This window comes from Oryzias latipes, chromosome 6, assembly GCF_002234675.1.
Source record: "Oryzias latipes chromosome 6, ASM223467v1".
Taxonomy (NCBI): Eukaryota; Metazoa; Chordata; class Actinopteri; order Beloniformes; family Adrianichthyidae; genus Oryzias; species Oryzias latipes.
Window position 1 is genome coordinate 13,671,837 of NC_019864.2, and position 17,854 is coordinate 13,689,690.

Genomic DNA, 17,854 nt, shown 5'->3' on the forward strand with positions numbered 1-17,854 from the left:
TCACAGTGCTATTGCAAAGAGATCGAGACACAGTAAAAGACACAGGGGAATGGTTGTTTTTGCTTTAATTGAAAGTAAATATCAAGTTACACTTTGCACACATCAGTACAGTAAATATATACGAAGCGATTCACACTGATGCTCTTATATGTAATGAAAATAAAAGTTTGAATTTGATTGAAATGAAAATGAAACTGAATTTGTTGTGGCATGTAAACCTTGTCCATCTGTTAAACTAGGTGGTAGTATCATAGTTTGGGGCGGCTTCACTAGGACCCGTTCAGTGTACAGTTTGTAGAAGAACGATCAATCATAAACTATCCCTAAAAATGATTGTGAATCTCAGGAAAACTGTGTGGAGGTGAGGTTATAGAACTATTTCATCATGGTATATTATTTAATGCATTATATTATATATTTATATATATGATAAATGGTCTAACCAAACTGCTGATTTTTTTTAAATGATTTTCAATTAGTAATAAACAGGATTCTTCACAAGAAGAATTTCAAGAAAATCACAGGGAATTAAGCTGGTGTGTATAAGGATAAATGGAAAAACACATCAGAAGTTACTGGTTACTTTATTTATTTTTTAGTTTCATTCTGATACCAACTATCTAAAATGAAAAAGATAAAATAAAAGATTTAGTTTTAAGTTTATTAAAAAAAGTGTTTAAGTTTATGCTTTTTTTTTTTTTTTACTTTTTTGGGTTCCTTATAAATGTAACTTAGCTCATATTTAAAAATATAAAACATTTTAAAGTGATTGTGATCTTCCCGTTTAAAAGTGAGAATTAAACCATGCCGTGCTGTCATTTATCCCTGATACTTATAACAAATGCTTATGTATTTGTCACAAATTTGGTTAATCTATGATATTAGGAAGTCTGTTTAATTTTTTTACAGGCTTAAAATGGAAAAACGTTGTATATATTTGCTTAAATATCTACTTTTGCATCTTGAGTTCTGTCCCGTCTCCCTGCATCTGTGCTCCGGGGTGTCAGTTGGAGTGGCGGTTGTCCTCGTGGGGTGGATGCACGCCGTCGTACTGGAACTCTCTCCACTGTTCCGTACTCTCTCTGCTTCTCTCGTTTACCTCTGAGGAGATCAGGAGGACATGAGTTAGCTCTCCTGCTGAATCAGCTGCATCACATAGGAAACCTTCACGGACCGTCGTTATCCTCCTCGGCGTAGCTCTCAAACTCGTTCCTCTTCTCCTCATGAAATTCTCTCTTCCGCTCATCAGCAGCTATAACCTGCCTCTGCTCAGCTGCACACACAAACAGGAAGATCATTGCAAAATGAAGTCATTTTCATGCTCCCCTCAGAAGATCTGATTAATGGATTCTTTCCTATCAAATCTGATTCCGTACACGTAGAAACAGCCAACAAGGCCAGATTTATTTTACTGCTAGCATCAAAGTTTCACATTTCCTTAAACTAAACTTATTTATTTTACTTAAAACAACAAGGCTCCAAAAGAGAGAAGGAAGAACTGTCAGCAGAATATGAAACTTAAACTGTGACACAGAACCTGAGTCAGGCTACTTTTTTTCCTTTTAACTGTGATAGATTTAAACTCATTTGAATTCAAAGCAGAATGTACCAACTGACATTTAAGGCAACATCTTAAACGGCGGTAATATTTCAGATGAATATTGATGCTGGCTTTAGAAAAATAGCAACAGATTAATGGAAATGTTTCAAAATGTTCAAAAAAAAACCAGGTAAAAACTCCTTGAATCTAGAATGTATTGCTCCTTACATGACGGCAGTAAAACTCATTTCAGCCGCAGCAGCAAAAGTTGAGGCATGAAAGGTTTAAAGCTGCAACTCTAACCTTTAGAAAGAAAGGTCGCGCCCTGTGACCTTTTCCAGGTTATGTTTATGCATGCACCGGATGCTGAGGTGCATGCTGGGAGTTTAGGTTGAAAACGACAAGATTAAAAGGATCAAGTTGGAAGTGAAACTTTTCAAATCAGAATTAGATTTTAAGTTATTTGTTTACAAACTTTGCACACCAGTTAAATCCTTTAAAAAAAGACTTTCTGTTCAAGGAATTATTTCACTTTTTAGATCAGCTTGGTACCATCAATATTTCAGAGTTTCTGCGTTCTGCAGGTAGCATTAACTAACTAAATACTTTGATTCAGGAAGCGTCACTTTTAAAGTTGTTGCTTCAAATAGTTTTAAACCGCCCACTGAAGCAGCTGATATCCATTTGATAAATCTTCTTTCATAAGGAGGGTCATCCTTTCGTGTCAGCACCTCGCAGCAGGAGACTGCAGAGGAAAGCTTGTGTGTCTCACTTTTTCTTTTTTCTTTTTTTTCCTCTGACCCCCGTCTGCTTGGATATTGGCACATTCCACATTCAACATCCAACTGCTCACCCACTCACTTCATCCATCCCTATCTGTTCTCTGCTCGGTTTCCCTCAGCAGCACGCACTGAGATTTTGTTGCCACATACACATGGCGTTGCATAATTCTGATTCAAAGGAGCACAGTGTGCTCACACGTTGCCACTGGAAGAGCAGCGTTAGTGTTTCTTCAGTCACCATGTTGGACAGTTTGAGAAATGCTTGTATGTGCTACAGGATGTGAGCTGAGATCCATCTTGGCCTGTGGCTCCTGCTGCTGCCTCCAGCAAGAAAACAGGTATGAGGTATTTCCTGGCCAGGCCGAGTCAAGAATAATGAAGAGCTGGCGGCTGCTGTGGTTACACGGACATGTTTGGTCCAAAGCAGATGAACTCTGCAGGTTATTTCTTTAGCTAATAGCAGAATTAACCAAAGACATATGTATCTACTTGGTTGCTATTATTTTAGCACAACTTTGCATCTTTTACATTAAATAATTGTGACAAAACAGGTAAAAGGATTCATTCAGGATAGAAAAGCATTTAATATGCCCTATTGTACAATATCTGAAACATTTGTGTCACTAAAAGGATAAATCCAAACAAACAACAGCAGATTGTACTTAACTCTTAGTCTTTTTGATCTTTGTTTTACTTTACAATTTGCTTGATTAATTTATCTTTAAAACTTTTTTTTGTAGCAATGCTTGATATCCCTCCACAGCTTTTTAATTATATTACATAAGAATTCCACAATAAACCTGAAACTGTGGAAAAGATTTTTATTTTAAGTGGTAAATATTTTCTTTTTATTTCCTGAAAAAAAATATAATATATAGGAACAAAAGATCAAAGATGTAGAGACAAAATAAAAATGTATAAATCGATAAATAAAGCCAAGACAAGGTCAAAACTAAGAGAAAAATGTCTAAAATATCCGGCAAAGTTCCACTGAACTATGTACAAAGATCCAATGATTTATTCTAAACAATACCAGAACTATATGTCATGACTTTTGTTATGTTGAATACAGGTACTACAGGTGATCGAACACCAGTGAAACAATCCTAACACATTTTGACTTAATACATTTTTACTGGTAGTTTCCTTAAAGTCAATAATTTTGCACTGATTACACTTTTTTATTCAGAACTGAACAGCTTTATTTTTTATCATAAAAGGCACATAAAAGTTTCTACAGCCTGCACGTTACCGCACAGAGCAGTATCCACAAACTCACCGTCAAGCTCATCCTGAGACTTCACAGCCCGTCTGCTGCGCCTCCTGAAGAAGTTTGCAGCGTCTGCCTCTTTCATGAAGATCCTCTTCAGCGGACCTGCAGAGGAAAGGGGTTCAGCTCAGAACCTTGAGCGGTTTAAAAACTCAAACAGAAACAAAGCTCACCCTGAGGATCCGTAACGCTGCCTGTGCTGCTGGCCACAGCTGCAGAGTCGGCCTCTGGAGACGCTGCATTTTAGGGCAGAAGATTAAGAAATCTGAACCAAATCACTGATAATGAAATGCATGCTTTGGCAAAAAGAGAAGATTGTGTTCATTAGACTGACAGGAGAGTACAACAAACACAGCAAGGAGGGCCAGGGGGGTTGCGTGTGTCCAAGACATCTTCATCTCTGTGTCTGAAATGTTGAGAGGTGTGAGGAGGGAAGGAGGGAGAGATGAAGGAGAGTCCAGTGAGAGGTAGACTAGGGAGCCTGGAGGAAGAGCTGTCTGCCTGTCTGAGGAGGGAGGGAGTGACCCTGCACAGAGCTTTGACGTGACAGGCAAGTGTTAGAATTTTGTTTTGACTTCACCAATCTCTTGCTTTTATTTTTGCTTTACACTTTTCCTTGCAATTGAAGTAACTGTTTGTGGTGCGGTGCAATAACATAAGCATGTGAGGGTCTATTTCTTCAGTCACTGCTGCAAAAACTCTGGATTTATCAAGGTAAAACATACTGCAGGCTTAAGACAGCATAACCTTTCTCATTCTTTCACACATTTGTCATTAGGGGGCATGAATAACAACAAGAAGAAGAAAATAAAACACCACATCTTTGGCCCAGTACTCACAGAAGAATTTTGTTAAATGTGTCCCCTCTTGAGGCTGAAATGGGCCCCTGGGCCGGTTCTCTCTGCTCTGCATCAAATTGTGCTGGAAACTATGCAGACTTGTTTTTGCTCCGTTTTATGCCAGCATGAACCCTGGCTGTGCCCCAGAAAAGAGTGAATGTTTATATTGTTTTGTGAGGAAACCCAAGGCGGTGGGATTGTTAATTAGTCAATGAGGAGAAATTAAATGGTTGTGAAGAGGTTTGCTGGGACAGGAAAGATACATGGGAAAGTTCAACAGAGAACAAAACATTAGAAAATGACTTTTTTTTGGTGCAAATGTGTTTCAACATTTATTATAATCCCCCTCAAAAACACAATGACATTTTAACATGATATGTCGAATTGATTGGCTTAAAAAAAAGATAGAAGTTATAATAAATACAGAATGAGCAAAAAACAGCTACTGCAACAGGAATGTGTGATACAAGCCTGTAAAAAAATACAAAGTCTGTGCATTGGGCTCACGCTTTAGGCATAAAAAATTCTGTTTTCAAAAACTGATGCTTGAAAATGCTTTAAGATTTCTATCAAAAACACAATTTATATGATTTTGGTTTTTGAAACAGAAGGAAATTTGTAAATTATGTTTTTTTCAGTAAATGTCAGTAAATTTTTGTTATGAAGTGATTCTGACTTTGCCTTTTGTTGACTATATTAAAGATTTTGTCTGTACTATAGGCAAATTTTATGTATCAAGACAATTTAAAGCAATATTGTTGAAATGTTAAATGGCATCCCAAACTTGGATGTCATGAAGCATTTAAAAAAAAAATGAACAAAACAACTTTTTTAAAAAAAAGTTAAAGTATAAGACATTTTTTAAGGAAAAAAGTGCTATCGGATTTCAAACCAGTTAAACGTTTCTCCCTAAATTATTTAGAGGTGAAAAATTATTTTAAAAAGGAAGATAGACTCATTCACAGATTATTTCCAATATTGCTAAAAAAAACTGCTGTGGACAAAAATACTTGCTAGATAGATATAAAATTATCGTAGAGTAATTTTGTTAGAATTTATGATGATGATTTCCAAGAATTATTATTATTATTATAATTATAGCACCCATTAAGTACCCCTTGGGGTACATGTTCCCCTTATCTGGAACCACTGCTGTAATAATTCAAAAATATGTTACGCTCTAAAACCTTTTTTTATGGTATTTATTTACTTTATGTATCTTTCGTGTTCAAGTCCCGGCTGGGGGACATGAAAAACACAACATCAACGGGGGACCTTTCTGTGTGGAGTTTGCATGTTCTCCCCGTGCATGCGTGGGTTTTCTCCGGGATCTCCGGCTTCCTCCCACCGTCCAAAAACATGCTACATAGGTTGATTGGCAACTCTAAATTGTCCATAGGTGTGAGTGTGAGAGTGAATGGATGTGTGATTGAGGATATTCCACCCTGCGACAGACTGGCGACCAGTCCAGGGTATCCCCTGCCTACGCCCAAGTGGCCGGGATAGGCTCCGGCAACCCCGTGACCCCGAAAGGGAATAAACGGTTAAGAAGATGAATGAATGAACATCTTTCGTGTTTACATTCACCTCACTGTACTGTAGTGTATGATGTCTCATCGTTAACCTTTCAAATTATTATTTATATTTTGTCCAGCAGAGGGCGCTGTGGGGCAGTGTTTGCACTGAGGGAGTCGTCTGCTGAAGCTACCGCTAGGTGGCGCTGCTTCCTCGCGGTCACGTCGATAGCCCGGCAGCGGTGTGGTGGCAGAAGACAGCGTCAGCTGGCGGAGAGGACTCACTGAGAGAGAGAGAGAGAGAGAGATCAAGCAGCAGCCGTCGTCCCACACGCTGCCATGGTCTCATCGACGAACACCTTAGCGAAAGCACTTCCTTTTTCTCCTTCGGGTGTCAAACTTTAAACAGAAGAAGAACTCGCAGCGCTGCGGGATGCCACGACCCCAGTGAACAGGGCGACAAACAAGGTGGAACGGAAAGTATCGACCGCACGGAAACCACAAAGAAGAAGAAGCAGCAGCAGTTGGTTGCTCTTTTTTTCACCCTCGAAAGGAAAGACGGCATCCGGCCTGAGAAGAACAAGCTCCGAGGTCGGGGACTCCGGTCGGAGCAGCGCCAATCGCTTCTGGTACGAATTGTAACGTTTTTGGTGTTTGTGGTTTTAATCGGGTTAAATGTGAACTTTAAGCTCTTTTCCATGGCAGGAATTGTGTTTTTAGCCGCCCGCGTTCACACGACTAAACACAGTAGCAGTGTGGAGTTGTTAAGCGGGGGACTATTTGAGTCTTTGGCCGCATCGAATAAAACCCCAGCAGCTATGGCGGTTACGAACAAGGCACGCGGGGCGAAAAAATGCGACATTTCTGAGGCGAATTGTTAACTTCGCTGCTTGTTAACTTCGCTGTTTGTTGCTGTCATGAAGTCTAACGAGGCGGTGAAAATGATTTTGCTGCGCGAGGCGGACACTCTGTTGACCCGCGTCTCCGAGATCTGCGGCGGCTTTGACGGGGTAAACTTCTTGAGACGGACCGCATTCAGTCTGTGGAGCTGAACCGCGCTTACAGCGGCCACAGCTGCTCCGTTTGGAGGCCGAGACGGTAGCCTGCAGGGGGAACACACGGAGGAGGAGCAGTTTGTGAGGAGCTGTGCAACTGTCAGGGAATTCCTGAGCTCCCGTCGTCTCAAGAAGTCGGTCAGTGTTGGATGGCCACAGAGAAACGCTTTTATTTTGATAGAGCGTCGTAGCGCTGACGGCGTCACGCATTTTTGTTGTTGTTGCTAGAAAACAAGCTAGCTGGACATTTTTTCTTGGTTTTCCTTCAAAGGGATACGATTCTGACATTCAAAAAGACAAACTAGCTTTATTTTTTCACTTAAATTGTAAAAATAATTAAATAAAATGGACTTTGGACATTATAATTTGGATTTCTCTCCCAGTTTAGGCTATCACAGTAATCTTACAGTTTAAAGCTGTTGTTGTTGCACAACAGTGTCTTCTTAAGGTTTAAACCCCGCATTCTAATATTTTTCTTAGCTGTTTGCAAAGTACAAACCTAGCAACATTCCTCCTAAACTAAGTAATATCTCACTGATGTTATTGTTTAAAAATAATTTCATGGTAACTCACATTTTGTGAGTAAAATGTCTGCAAATTCAACCAAACTAGGACTGGATGCAGGCTTCATTTATTTAAGAAAATAGAGCTGCATCCAGGATTTTATTTATTTAAAAAATGTTCATATTAAATAAATCTATGTAAATTAACACAAATTAATCAAATCCCCAAACTGATTTGAAATTTCAGAGAAAAGAAAGTTTCCAGTTAGTTTTTATTATAGGAACTCATAATTTTATGAATGATTTTCCCAACTTTGTTTGGGCTATATCGCCAGTTTTGTGAAGTATTTTTTAAAACTGCATAAAATGTTAATTTTAAAAGAGATTTAAAAAATAAGTCAATATTTTATTCAGTGAAATAGTGAATTGTCCTGTAAATCAAAGAAGTCTAATTTGATTCGATGAAATTTTGTCTTGAAAGCAGTGAAAATGCAAAATGATCCCTCAAGATTTCATCAGTCTACAACAAAGACATTGCATGATATATCTTAGTGGAGATCCTTTATTGTTAAAGGAATATTTGAATTAAAATGAAATCATTTTTTAAACTTTAAGAGGGATTTTTGTCCCATAAATTCAGATTTGTGTTTGTCTGAAGCTGACCTGCACTTCGTTGGCAACTTTTATTGTGAAAGTTTGATGAAAGAGCTCCAAAGGACATGTTTCCTGTGAGCTGGTTTTCGGTTAAAAACCACTGACTGCTGAGATTCTTTGCAAAGCGCTTGTTGCTGTTGGCTTTTTCGCTCATGCTGGCGGCCAGCGAGCTGTCGGAGCGCCTCACGCCCCTCGTGTGTCGTCTCGATGTGGGGCTGTTCCCTTGGTGAGGGCCTTGGGGATGGCGGTGGCTGGGTAACCTGACCTGCAGGGAAACAGCTGTAGCCACACGCTGCTGATCCCCTGAGTCCCAGTGGAGATCAGATGATGGTCCAGTATGTGAATGCACATGGGCGAAACCGTTCTTTGCATAACTTCACGGTGATTTGCTTTCCTTATACGACTGTTGTGAATTCAAATGTGTTCTGTGGACAGAAGCCTTTTCACCTGCTCCACGTGGGGGTATAAATCCACCCGGGGTGATGCTCAGAGTGGCTTTTCATCTCAGATTGAGTCCTGAAAAGTGAATCTTCGTCTGTGTGATGACTTCTGAGGTCTTGGGAGCACGACCGTGACTGAGCTGGGGTTGAAGCGGGGCAAGACAGCTGGCTGAAGGTTAATGTGTCACCGCTCACTGGGGAGCAGCTGCGATGTCGCGGGCCCCGCTCCTGGCTAAAGATAGCCACGAATACAAACTCTTCCTCTTTTCCAGGCTTCATTAACCCCGGCATGCAGCTCGGCTCCATCACCTACAGTTGCCCCACTAAAAAAAGCTGCTGCTTGCAAGTTTGGCCTCCTCCACACCCTGATTTTATGTCTGTGTTTTGAAGGTGTCTGTTGTCATTGAAAAAGCCTGGTCTACTTGGGAACCAGTTTACATTCTGCAGTAAGCTCATAGCCTGCATATCTGTTGCAATGATGGCTAAAACAGGTGGAGAAAAGATCTGCCGGCTTCTTTTCCCCTCCTCAATATTGCTGGAATTTGCTTTTCAGCGCATGTCTGCTCTTTATTTAGTAAGGCAGGCTGATTCCTTTTCATTCACAGCCTCTTTAGTGCAGTAGCAAAGCTGTGCATATTTAATAAACGTAGTTCCATTAACTAGAGATGCCACAAATCTTGGTTAAAAACTGAACTGTATGTTGCACAATTGAAAATGTATGACTACACTGCAAAAACAGCTGCTCTAGAAATAATAAAAACAATCTTAAAAAAAATCTTTGTATACGCAGAAAGATCTGCCAATGGGGTAAAAATGGTCTTACCAAGAATTCTTATTTTAAGGCATGTTTTCTCATACTAAGATTATTTTGCTATTGAAAAACGTCCTTGATTTTATTTTTTTCTTGCAAGACAGAAAATCTAAGACTTTTTCTTGAGACATGGTTATTTTTATTGTCTTAAGATTCATTTGAACGTTCTTTTTTGTTACTTGCTTATTATTAGCAAATTTAATACAGGTTTTTTTTTTTATCTTTATTTTTTTGTAAAACACAAATCATATACTAAACTGAAACAAACTGTTACCTAAAAATCAAGATTTGAACCGAATTGGGGGGAAAGTAAATGGTTTCATCCCTTCTATTAACTTAAGATTCAATTATTTTTTGATTCGCAAGATAAAAGAATATTTGAGTATTTGTTTCTCTCTCAATGTTTTTACCAAACAAACATCGAAAACCCTGTTATTTCTCTCAACCTTAGCATGTTGTTCAGTGAATAAACATGCGTTTAAATCTTAATATTGAAAACGAAGCAAAAATAACTTTGCTAAATTCATTCTGGTAAGGGAAACATTAAAAGAAAACCGTTAGATTGCACATAAAACACATTAAACAAAAACTGGACTTGTTTGTGGAATTTGTATGTGTATTTAAAGAAGTATTACAATGAGAATCATGCTAATGTTGTTTTTAACATGTTCTTGTTGCATTTTTCTGATAAAGACGGCCCACACGCTCCCCGTTCCGCTCCGTTCTGATGGATCCTCATGTAGACAAATAGATCCATATCGGTCATCGTTTTCCTCTTTTGAGCTGGAATCTGGATCAAAACTGTACGGCTGGATAGCTCCAATAATTTTTCGCCATTTTTGTTGCACTTGTAATGTTAGGTTGGGGTTGTGAGGGGCTGTAAGCTAGCAGGAGAGTGTAAGTAGATGGATGATGGGAAGTTAGGGTGGGCTTATTCCACACTCACAACTCTGAGGCGAATTTCGAATGAACTACTGTCACTCTGCAAAAACGATGTCCTAGAAGTTTTTTGGCATAATGTTAACTAAAAGACCGCTTTAAAAATAGATCAAAAGATGTTCAGAGTGGAACTTTAAGAGATAAGGGCCCTTTTTGTGGGAAAATTGGCTGTTTTATATGTTTCGATTTAAAATTTTTGTTTTAATGACAAACCTGCTGACTGCACTAGTGGAACTATGTTTCTCATAGCTTACATCACAAGTTTACTATTCTTTGCACTAAAAGCCTGTAGCATTTGAGGCTCCGTGCTGGAGCCCCTGCAGGTTTTGCCCACAGCCGGGGCTGATAACTGAAATGGCCACAAAGACTTCTAATAGCCGTTTGTGTTTGCACTTTGAAACGGACACTGATGCTCTGATAACAGCATCCTGCCATCTGCCTTCAGCCTGGGCTGGGTCGGGTTGGAAGGAGCGTCTGCTGCTGCAGGAATGGTGGCCGATTGTTCTCTTTCTGATGCTAATGGGGTCAAGCCAAGGTGGACAGGTGACTGCAGTCAGGTTTGGATCAGATTGGAAGTTTCTCCAGGGGACACCAAACACAAACAAAGGATGAGAACTCCCCGATTCAAAAAACAGAACTCAGTTTCTTATTCTTTGTGTCGTTTAAAGGGAGCTGCACTTTCTTGTGACATTTAAAGAAGTTTTGTGATATGTTCCTTAATCTACGCAGAGCTTTAATATTTTACAGTTTTGTGGCTGACTGTTTCCACATATAGTTACATTTTTAGGGAATTATTTTTGTGGCGCCTCTTTACATCCTCCAAAAATAATTATATGAAACTTTAGAGATCCGTTTGAAGTCTAAAGAACTTTAACTGACAAAAATGACTGCAGATCTCTTCTTCTTCCTCACACTTAAAGAATTGTTCCTGTAGTTTTCCTCATGTAAATCATTTGAAGACAGTGCTCTGTTGAGTTCAATCTGCCTCCTGCCACTTGAAAAATGTGAGCCTCGTGTCCTGAACTCACCCCTTCCTTGGCCCGCAGGTCCGGGTTTATCACTCATAACTCATGCTGGGCTTTCACAACACCAGACTCTGACTTTACACATGTACATCCTCCCCCCCCCAAAAAAAGAAAAGCATGAAAACGTTTGTTTAATCTCCTTTTTATTGTTTGGTTTCATCACCTCAGTTGAACCTAGTACTTTATTCAAGCTCTTAAATTAGTCTATTTTGGGGAAAATTACATTTTGAAGCAGAAGATCATGACGTATGACACTAGTTTAATTAAGTGCTTTTTGTTATTTCAATTTAGAAAGCAATCAGCAGAATATTATTATTCATAAGGAAGAAAAATGGATGGGGAGCAGGAATATAACTGTCAGATGGTATCTAGAAGAATCCTTCATCAGAAGCTAATGTAACACCACGAGCAAAGGAGAAACAGTAAAATGTCTCTACAGATATTTTGCTTTTAGTCAAAAATGACTTTTGCTAGTGTGCAATTAGGGCTGCACGGTATGAGGAAAACTTGCGATATGCGATATTGGTGATTAATATTGTGATAACGATATAATTTGCGGTATATAAACAAATAGCAAAACAACCAAAAACATAATTTCCATTTCACTGCAACAGTTTAAAAATTATACTCCAAATGACCCTCGTCGACGTAGGAGGCAAACATCAAACATAAAAGGGCTCATCTGATTGATCAACAACGTAAACGGGTCATTCCGAATGGTTAAATGCATAAAGGGATTTATTTCATTTGTTCAATATTTCAAGCTGCCATGAGTTTGTTTTAGCACATTTAAGGTAACCATTTATTGCGATTTTCGCCGTCTTTTGCGGTATGCATATTGCACAGCTTAATGTCGCGATAACGATAAATTTGCGGTATATTGTGCAGGCTTATGTGCAATTATTAAAAAGAAAATAAAGACCAGTTTTGCAAACCAAAGACAAAAAGTCCTTTCATGCTCTCAGCCCCAAAGCCTGGGCTTGTGACTGTGTAAGGTTCTGGTCATTCACACGTGTGTGGTGGCATGAATGCATAAAAAAGCTGCATGAATAGTTTGACGCAACATATGCTGCCTTTAACTTGTTCTTCAAGGATGTCCTTTTATCCAGCAGTGAGATGAAAACAAGCTTCTGATGGAGTTTGAGGAGAATTTCAATGCAACATCAGAAAAGACTGTTACTCACTTCATTTATGCTGAAATACACACATTTTCTTTAGTTTTCGTCTCTTTTACTGTCTTTGTTTTTACATAAATCTCAGCAGTGGTGTTTATATAAAAAAGAAATGCTGTAGCTGCAGACTTGTAAGGATGAGTGGATGAGCAGCAGATGGATTGAATAAATACAGGATATTTGTAAAATAATGCATTCAGTGGGGAAAAGAAATTATTTATCTGTCACTGCCTTTGCAAGTTGGCCCATTTAAAAATATGAGAGGTCTGTTATGTTCATTATAGGTTCAGCTGTGAGAGACGGAATAAAACAAATCGCAATATGATTAAAAAAAATGTAAATAGCAGGGCAAAAATCTTGCTACATCAGTGACTGCCAAATACCGGTAGTTTATTTGCTCCACTGTATGTTTATCTTCCCCGAAGTACATGCAGTACCTTTATACTTCAAAATCTGAGCACGTTTCTTTTATTGTTGTTCAATTTGATGAAAATAGTGTTATTTGTTTATTTGTTGGATTGTTTCATCTGGGGAACTCTTGCTTGCTCATTTATGGAGGCAGGGAAGATGCAGAGGGGACTGCCTGTCACTCAAGCTTCTGTAACCATGGCAGTTGTGTTATTCCAACAGTGTTGAATCTCCCCTTCTGTTGTGTGTCGCTCATTTGTCCCCATAAGGCCAGCATGAGCTCTGCCTCACCAAGGCAGGTGTTGGGTGTGATCGCAGGCTGAGCTGAAGCTGTTTCAGGAAAGACTGAAAGGAGGTAGATCTGTTGACGCCACTTTTGGGAGCTTAAACACAGTTTGACGTTTCTGGTGCTGCGGCAAAGGTAGGGCTGTTTGCTTGAATTGTTAGTGCTGCTCAGCTCTGCAGCACGCAGTGCCCCGCTTCATCCCACATGTTTAGAAAAAAAACCGTTTTTAACTCTGCACAAAGCCTCCATTATGTGAGGAACCCCATAACGGAGCCAGCTCCTTCCCTCATGTCCTCATTGTCTCGGGCAGTTTGAGAAAAGGCTGTGATTTAGAAAGCTGAGCTCACCGTTCAATTATGCCAACTGTGACGGCTGAATCTGTTTGTGATGCTGCTGGTGGCGGGGCCTTTTCTGGGGCCCCTGTTTTCTTAAAGGCTGTGACGTTACGGGGGTTACCGAACCCGGCACAGGCAGCGTAAAGGCTGCGACCTTGTTTGTCCCAGACGGCAGTCGGCACGCTGCAGGTCATGTTACAGATATGCTGCAGCAGTGGAAGCTCCTGAGCTCTGGTTGTAGCTCTCTGCTCATCATCATCAGTGCGACGAAGAGGAGCACAGAGTCTACAGAGAGTGCTCTGCCATTGTCTGAAGTGCTGCAGCGTCCCTCGCCGCTCTCTTTCAGCTTGCGTCCGTTTGATGCTGCTTCCTGTCCACGAGACGTGAAGCTGTTTGAAAGTTTAGAGAAGTGTGAGAAGGCTTTAGCGAGCAAACCAAAGAGCTGGATTAAGGCTGTGGGGGTGGGGCTTTCCTGAGGGATCAAACAAGCAGGCATGCGGTCCCCTGCAGCGCTCTGCATTTTCTACATGGCAAAAAAAAAAAAAAAAGGCAGCAGGGTTTCCATGGTAACCGATCCTGAATCTCTTCAGTGCTCTGACCTCTCTGTTCCAAACCCCCCCAACCCCATCCCATAGCAGGTCTGGAGTTCAGACCAGCCTACTTACCGCAGCAGGGATAAAGCTCGGAACATGGATCATTTCCAAAGCTCCACACTTGATCCCAGATTGGGAGCGTGGGCCAGCTGATAAGTATGCGCAGGAGACGAGCCCCCCAGCTTAGCATGTCTCCTATTGCTGCAAGGATGGCTTCACTCAGAAAGCAGTGGGGCTCCTAAATTGAGGGTGTTGGTTCTTTTCGTAGCTGAGATGCACTGCTGCACATCGCACACGATCAGAAATTAAGAGCGACTTCTAGATGTTGCCGTGGTAACTGAAAACGGATGAAAGCCAACCCGGAAAGTTGATCCTGGTTTGGCACTGTAACCCTGATTTGAGCTTAACTCATGGAATGTAAACACAACAAAAGATTTTGGCCGTCTAGAGCGATTTCAGAATTACTGTAGAGCTGCAGCTAACATGTGTGGCCTCTGATTCAGTTATATTTTATTTATTACAAACTTCTATGTCCCATGTTTGTGTTAGACGAAAGATGACAAATACAAGTGCAGGTGCTCCAAAGGCAAATAAGTATGCTGAGGTTAGGGAAAATTAAAGACCTTAAAAACCTCTTTTAAAAAAATACGAAGTGCAGTTTTTTATCTTTTTATTTGAAGTTGATGCTTCCAGTTGCTTTTAAGGAAGAAGGGAAAGCACTGAGCTGTGCAGGCACAGACAGGCTGCTCATCCGTACCCCAGCTGTCGAATGGCAGCACAGACTGATGTGAAGCGGTTGAGACAAGACAAAGTCCTTCTCCCTCATGTTGTATCCTTGAACTTGAGAGTGAATGTGCCTCAACTTAGAACGTAAATGAGAAGTAGGATATTTCCTTGTTCTTTTTTTTGATGACTCTTAGTTGACAGTTCTAACAATAGTCTTTCTGCTGTCCGTCTCTTTCTGTCTTGCATGTTAATAATTGGGCTGTGATCCAGCTTCATGGAACTGCTCTTTCTAAATGGGTTTTACTTCTTGATGGGGTTGGATGTTGTTAAACTAGAGGGATTCTCAGCAGACTGGAAAATATTTGAAATTAAATGATGACAATTATGCCGGGGCAGCAGCAGAGGATTGAATTAAAACGCTTCGGTTTGTCTGTTAAAATTATTCCAGAACCAGGGACTTCTTTTTTTGAGTCTCCTGAAATCATTAGTCATTACTAGTCATCAGTACTTTATATTTTTATTAAAAAAATAAAAGCACAAGTTTGTGCAGCACAGTTTTTCTAGTTCACTTATTAACTTTAGCTAATAGTTCACACTTACTGTGTGTTTTCTTTAATCGTCCTAAATAATCTTAAGAGGTAATTTGTTAAAGCAATAAAACGAAATATCCACTTATACTTGTTCATTTGACTGATTTTCGTCTTGTGTACTTTATTAAAGAAACATGTGGACATGTTTGCATTTGTTTATTAACTTTGTCATGATTGACCTCCTGACCCAGTAAGTACCAGCCAGACCTTTCCGGTCATCTGGATCCAGTCTTTTGTCACTTCCTAGAGTTAGAACCAAACATGGAGAAGCTGCGTTCAGCTTCTATGCTCCACATATCTGGAACCGACTTCTAGAAAGGCGTAGATCAGCCAAAACTCTGTTTAGATAAATCCAGGTAGAAGACCCACCTGGTCTCAGCTGCATTTGATTAGTTTGTATTCAGAAGTTTACATCTGCAATGTTATTTTAGGAATATTTCAAATTCAGTTTTTTTATAGTTTCTTTTAATGTTGTTTTAATGAGTATACATTTACTATTTATTTGTATTTTTTCTTTTAATGTTTAAAGCACTTTGAATTGTCTCTGTAAGCAAAATGTGCTACAAATAAACTTGGATTGCTTCAGTTTTTTAGAACTGGAGACAGGTTTGGCCCTGTTAAGATAGTGGTCTTTTTCCATTTCCTTAAAATATTACCATTTAAGCTTTTAAAGACACCTAAAGGATGATGAATCCTTTTAAAAAGATAGTTGAAATGTATAGATTTTCATTATGCATTAATTTTAAAACTACATAATCTATTAAGGATCTTGCAAATTTTCCCTGATTAAAATAAATAAATAAATCAGTAGCTGTAGAAAAATCAAAAATAGCTTTACAAACAGCCAGTGTTGAAAAGTATATTTTATGAGGATTATTGTCCTTTTTAATTTTCTTAGTTTTATTCTTAAGGTGATTTTTACTGATGTTATTTTTGTTTGTTTGTTGCAGTCAAAGACATCTAAATGAGCATTATCTATCTGTAAAGGTCTTTGGGACCAGAGTGTACATACTCTGGTTTTGGTTGAAAGCAGACTTTCAATCAGAAATGATCTCTTCTGCAATCTGCCTCTTGTGGCTGTTGGTGGAACTGCAATATTTGGTAGGTTTTGCCTCAAATTGGGGAATGGAAGGTGGGGGGCGTCGTCTGCACACAGAGTCCTCAGATGACCCCAAAAGGATGCTACCTCACAAGTACTGTTCTTTAATGAGTCATTTTAAGTTTTGTCTTGAGGTTTCCAGAAATGATGTAAATCTTTTAAACTTCTTGGTGTTGTCATGATTTAATAGAGCTGGCCTAATATAAAATGGAGCATGAGTTGGACAGCAAAGCCTGAGGGTTATTTCTTAGTCATGTGTTTTATACTAGCTTTGATTTATTTGTATTTCTGACACACGCATGTCCAGATCTGTATAAGTGGAATGAGGTCACTGGGGAGAGGCTTCTTGTAATCTGTTTTTGTCATTTTTGAGATCCATCTTTGCTTACATTCACGGTCACAGTATGACAATCAGGTGCTCTCTCTGTGACCGTGTCTGGAATGTGCGCTGTGAACTACATATGGCCCAGGCTCGCCCTGTGCCATTGAGCATCTAATCTCCTCGGTTTAGGCTTTAACTGCCTGGTGAGCCAGGATTGCACTCTAAAGTAACCCACAAGAATTTCTCACAGCCGTGTCATACTTTCCCAGGGTGAGGAACCTCAGGTAATGCGGCAGAATGAGCCCATTGGGGCATAAGTGTTTACTCGTTTACCCAGCTGGTAATCTAGCCGTTTTTCCGTTTTTGTTACGAAACTCTGACAGCAGGTGGATGTGTTTGCAGTAACAATCATTTATGTAATAAATGGCAAAATGCCAACAGCTAGTTGAACCCTTTTTTTCTTTCTTTGTTGGCACAGGTATGGGTTTTAATGGTTTCCATTTTGTGCCTTTAGGCCTCCCCTTCCTGAGAGCTCCATGGAGAAGATGAAGCGCTTCAAGCGCCGTCTCAGTCAGACGCTGCGTGGCAGCCACACCATTGACGAGTCCCTGTCTGAGCTGGCCGAGCATATAACCATAGAGGAGAATGGTCTGAAGGACAACGGTGAGCCCATAATATCCAGCTATATGCAATTCCTTTGAATTGATTCCCGAATTATCTGTAGTCTATTACATTACCTCCATTATCTAAGTGGAGTTTTTTTATTTTTTATTTTAAGGTAAATGTGTGGTGAGTCTTTAGTCATAGAAAACCTGCTTAAAATTTAAATTGTTCCTGTCAAAAACCAAATATTTCTGGAACAATAATATTTCTTAAAGTGTTTTATTTTAGGGACTTCTAGAGTCCGAATAGTCATTTTACTTCCTCTAACCCAGTGGTCACCAACCCTGT

At 39.7% G+C, this 17,854-nt stretch overlaps 2 protein-coding genes across 4 annotated transcripts in view; one reads left to right on the forward strand and one right to left on the reverse strand.

Annotated features, from left to right (window-relative positions):
- Positions 1 to 48: 48 nt before the first annotated feature.
- LOC101163972 (unique cartilage matrix-associated protein-like) lies at positions 49 to 4,887 on the reverse strand. 2 transcript variants are annotated; one of them, XM_023955696.1, is made up of 5 exons: positions 4,432 to 4,887; positions 3,766 to 3,828; positions 3,602 to 3,697; positions 1,175 to 1,273; positions 49 to 1,101 (listed from the first exon to the last, which is right to left on the reverse strand). In XM_023955696.1, the coding sequence occupies exons 1-5, from the start codon at positions 4,502 to 4,504 to the stop codon at positions 1,004 to 1,006; spliced, it is 429 nt and encodes a 142-aa protein (XP_023811464.1). In that variant the 5' UTR covers positions 4,505 to 4,887; the 3' UTR covers positions 49 to 1,003. The 2 variants fall into 2 exon arrangements, with proteins under 2 accessions (XP_023811464.1, XP_023811465.1); XM_023955697.1 differs by lacking the exon at positions 4,432 to 4,887 and adding an exon at positions 3,927 to 4,371.
- Positions 4,888 to 6,203: 1,316 nt separating this feature from the next.
- The window catches only part of LOC101164227 (cyclin-dependent kinase 17), a 29,802-nt gene continuing 18,151 nt past the window's right edge, over positions 6,204 to 17,854 (forward strand). Inside the window, exons 1-2 of one of the 2 annotated variants that reach the window (XM_020703897.2) lie at positions 6,204 to 6,574; positions 17,418 to 17,566. In XM_020703897.2, coding sequence (XP_020559556.2) covers positions 17,440 to 17,566 — 127 coding nt within the window. In that variant the 5' untranslated portion in view covers positions 6,204 to 6,574; positions 17,418 to 17,439. The remainder of the gene's footprint in view (positions 6,575 to 17,417; positions 17,567 to 17,854) is intronic. The other variant, XM_004069536.4, reaches the window with a different exon arrangement.

Bases quoted from the DNA above. Each gene is read 5' to 3' on its own strand.
- LOC101163972 (XM_023955696.1), bottom strand. From the start codon at position 4,504: ATGCAGAGCAGAGAGAACCGGCCCAGGGGCCCATTTCAGCCTCAAGAG. The intron at 3,829-4,431 runs GTGAGTACTGGG...CCTAAAATGCAG, and splicing joins ACATTTAACAAAATTCTTCT to CGTCTCCAGAGGCCGACTCT. The intron at 1,102-1,174 runs GTCCGTGAAGGT...TGATCTCCTCAG, and splicing joins CGCCGAGGAGGATAACGACG to AGGTAAACGAGAGAAGCAGA.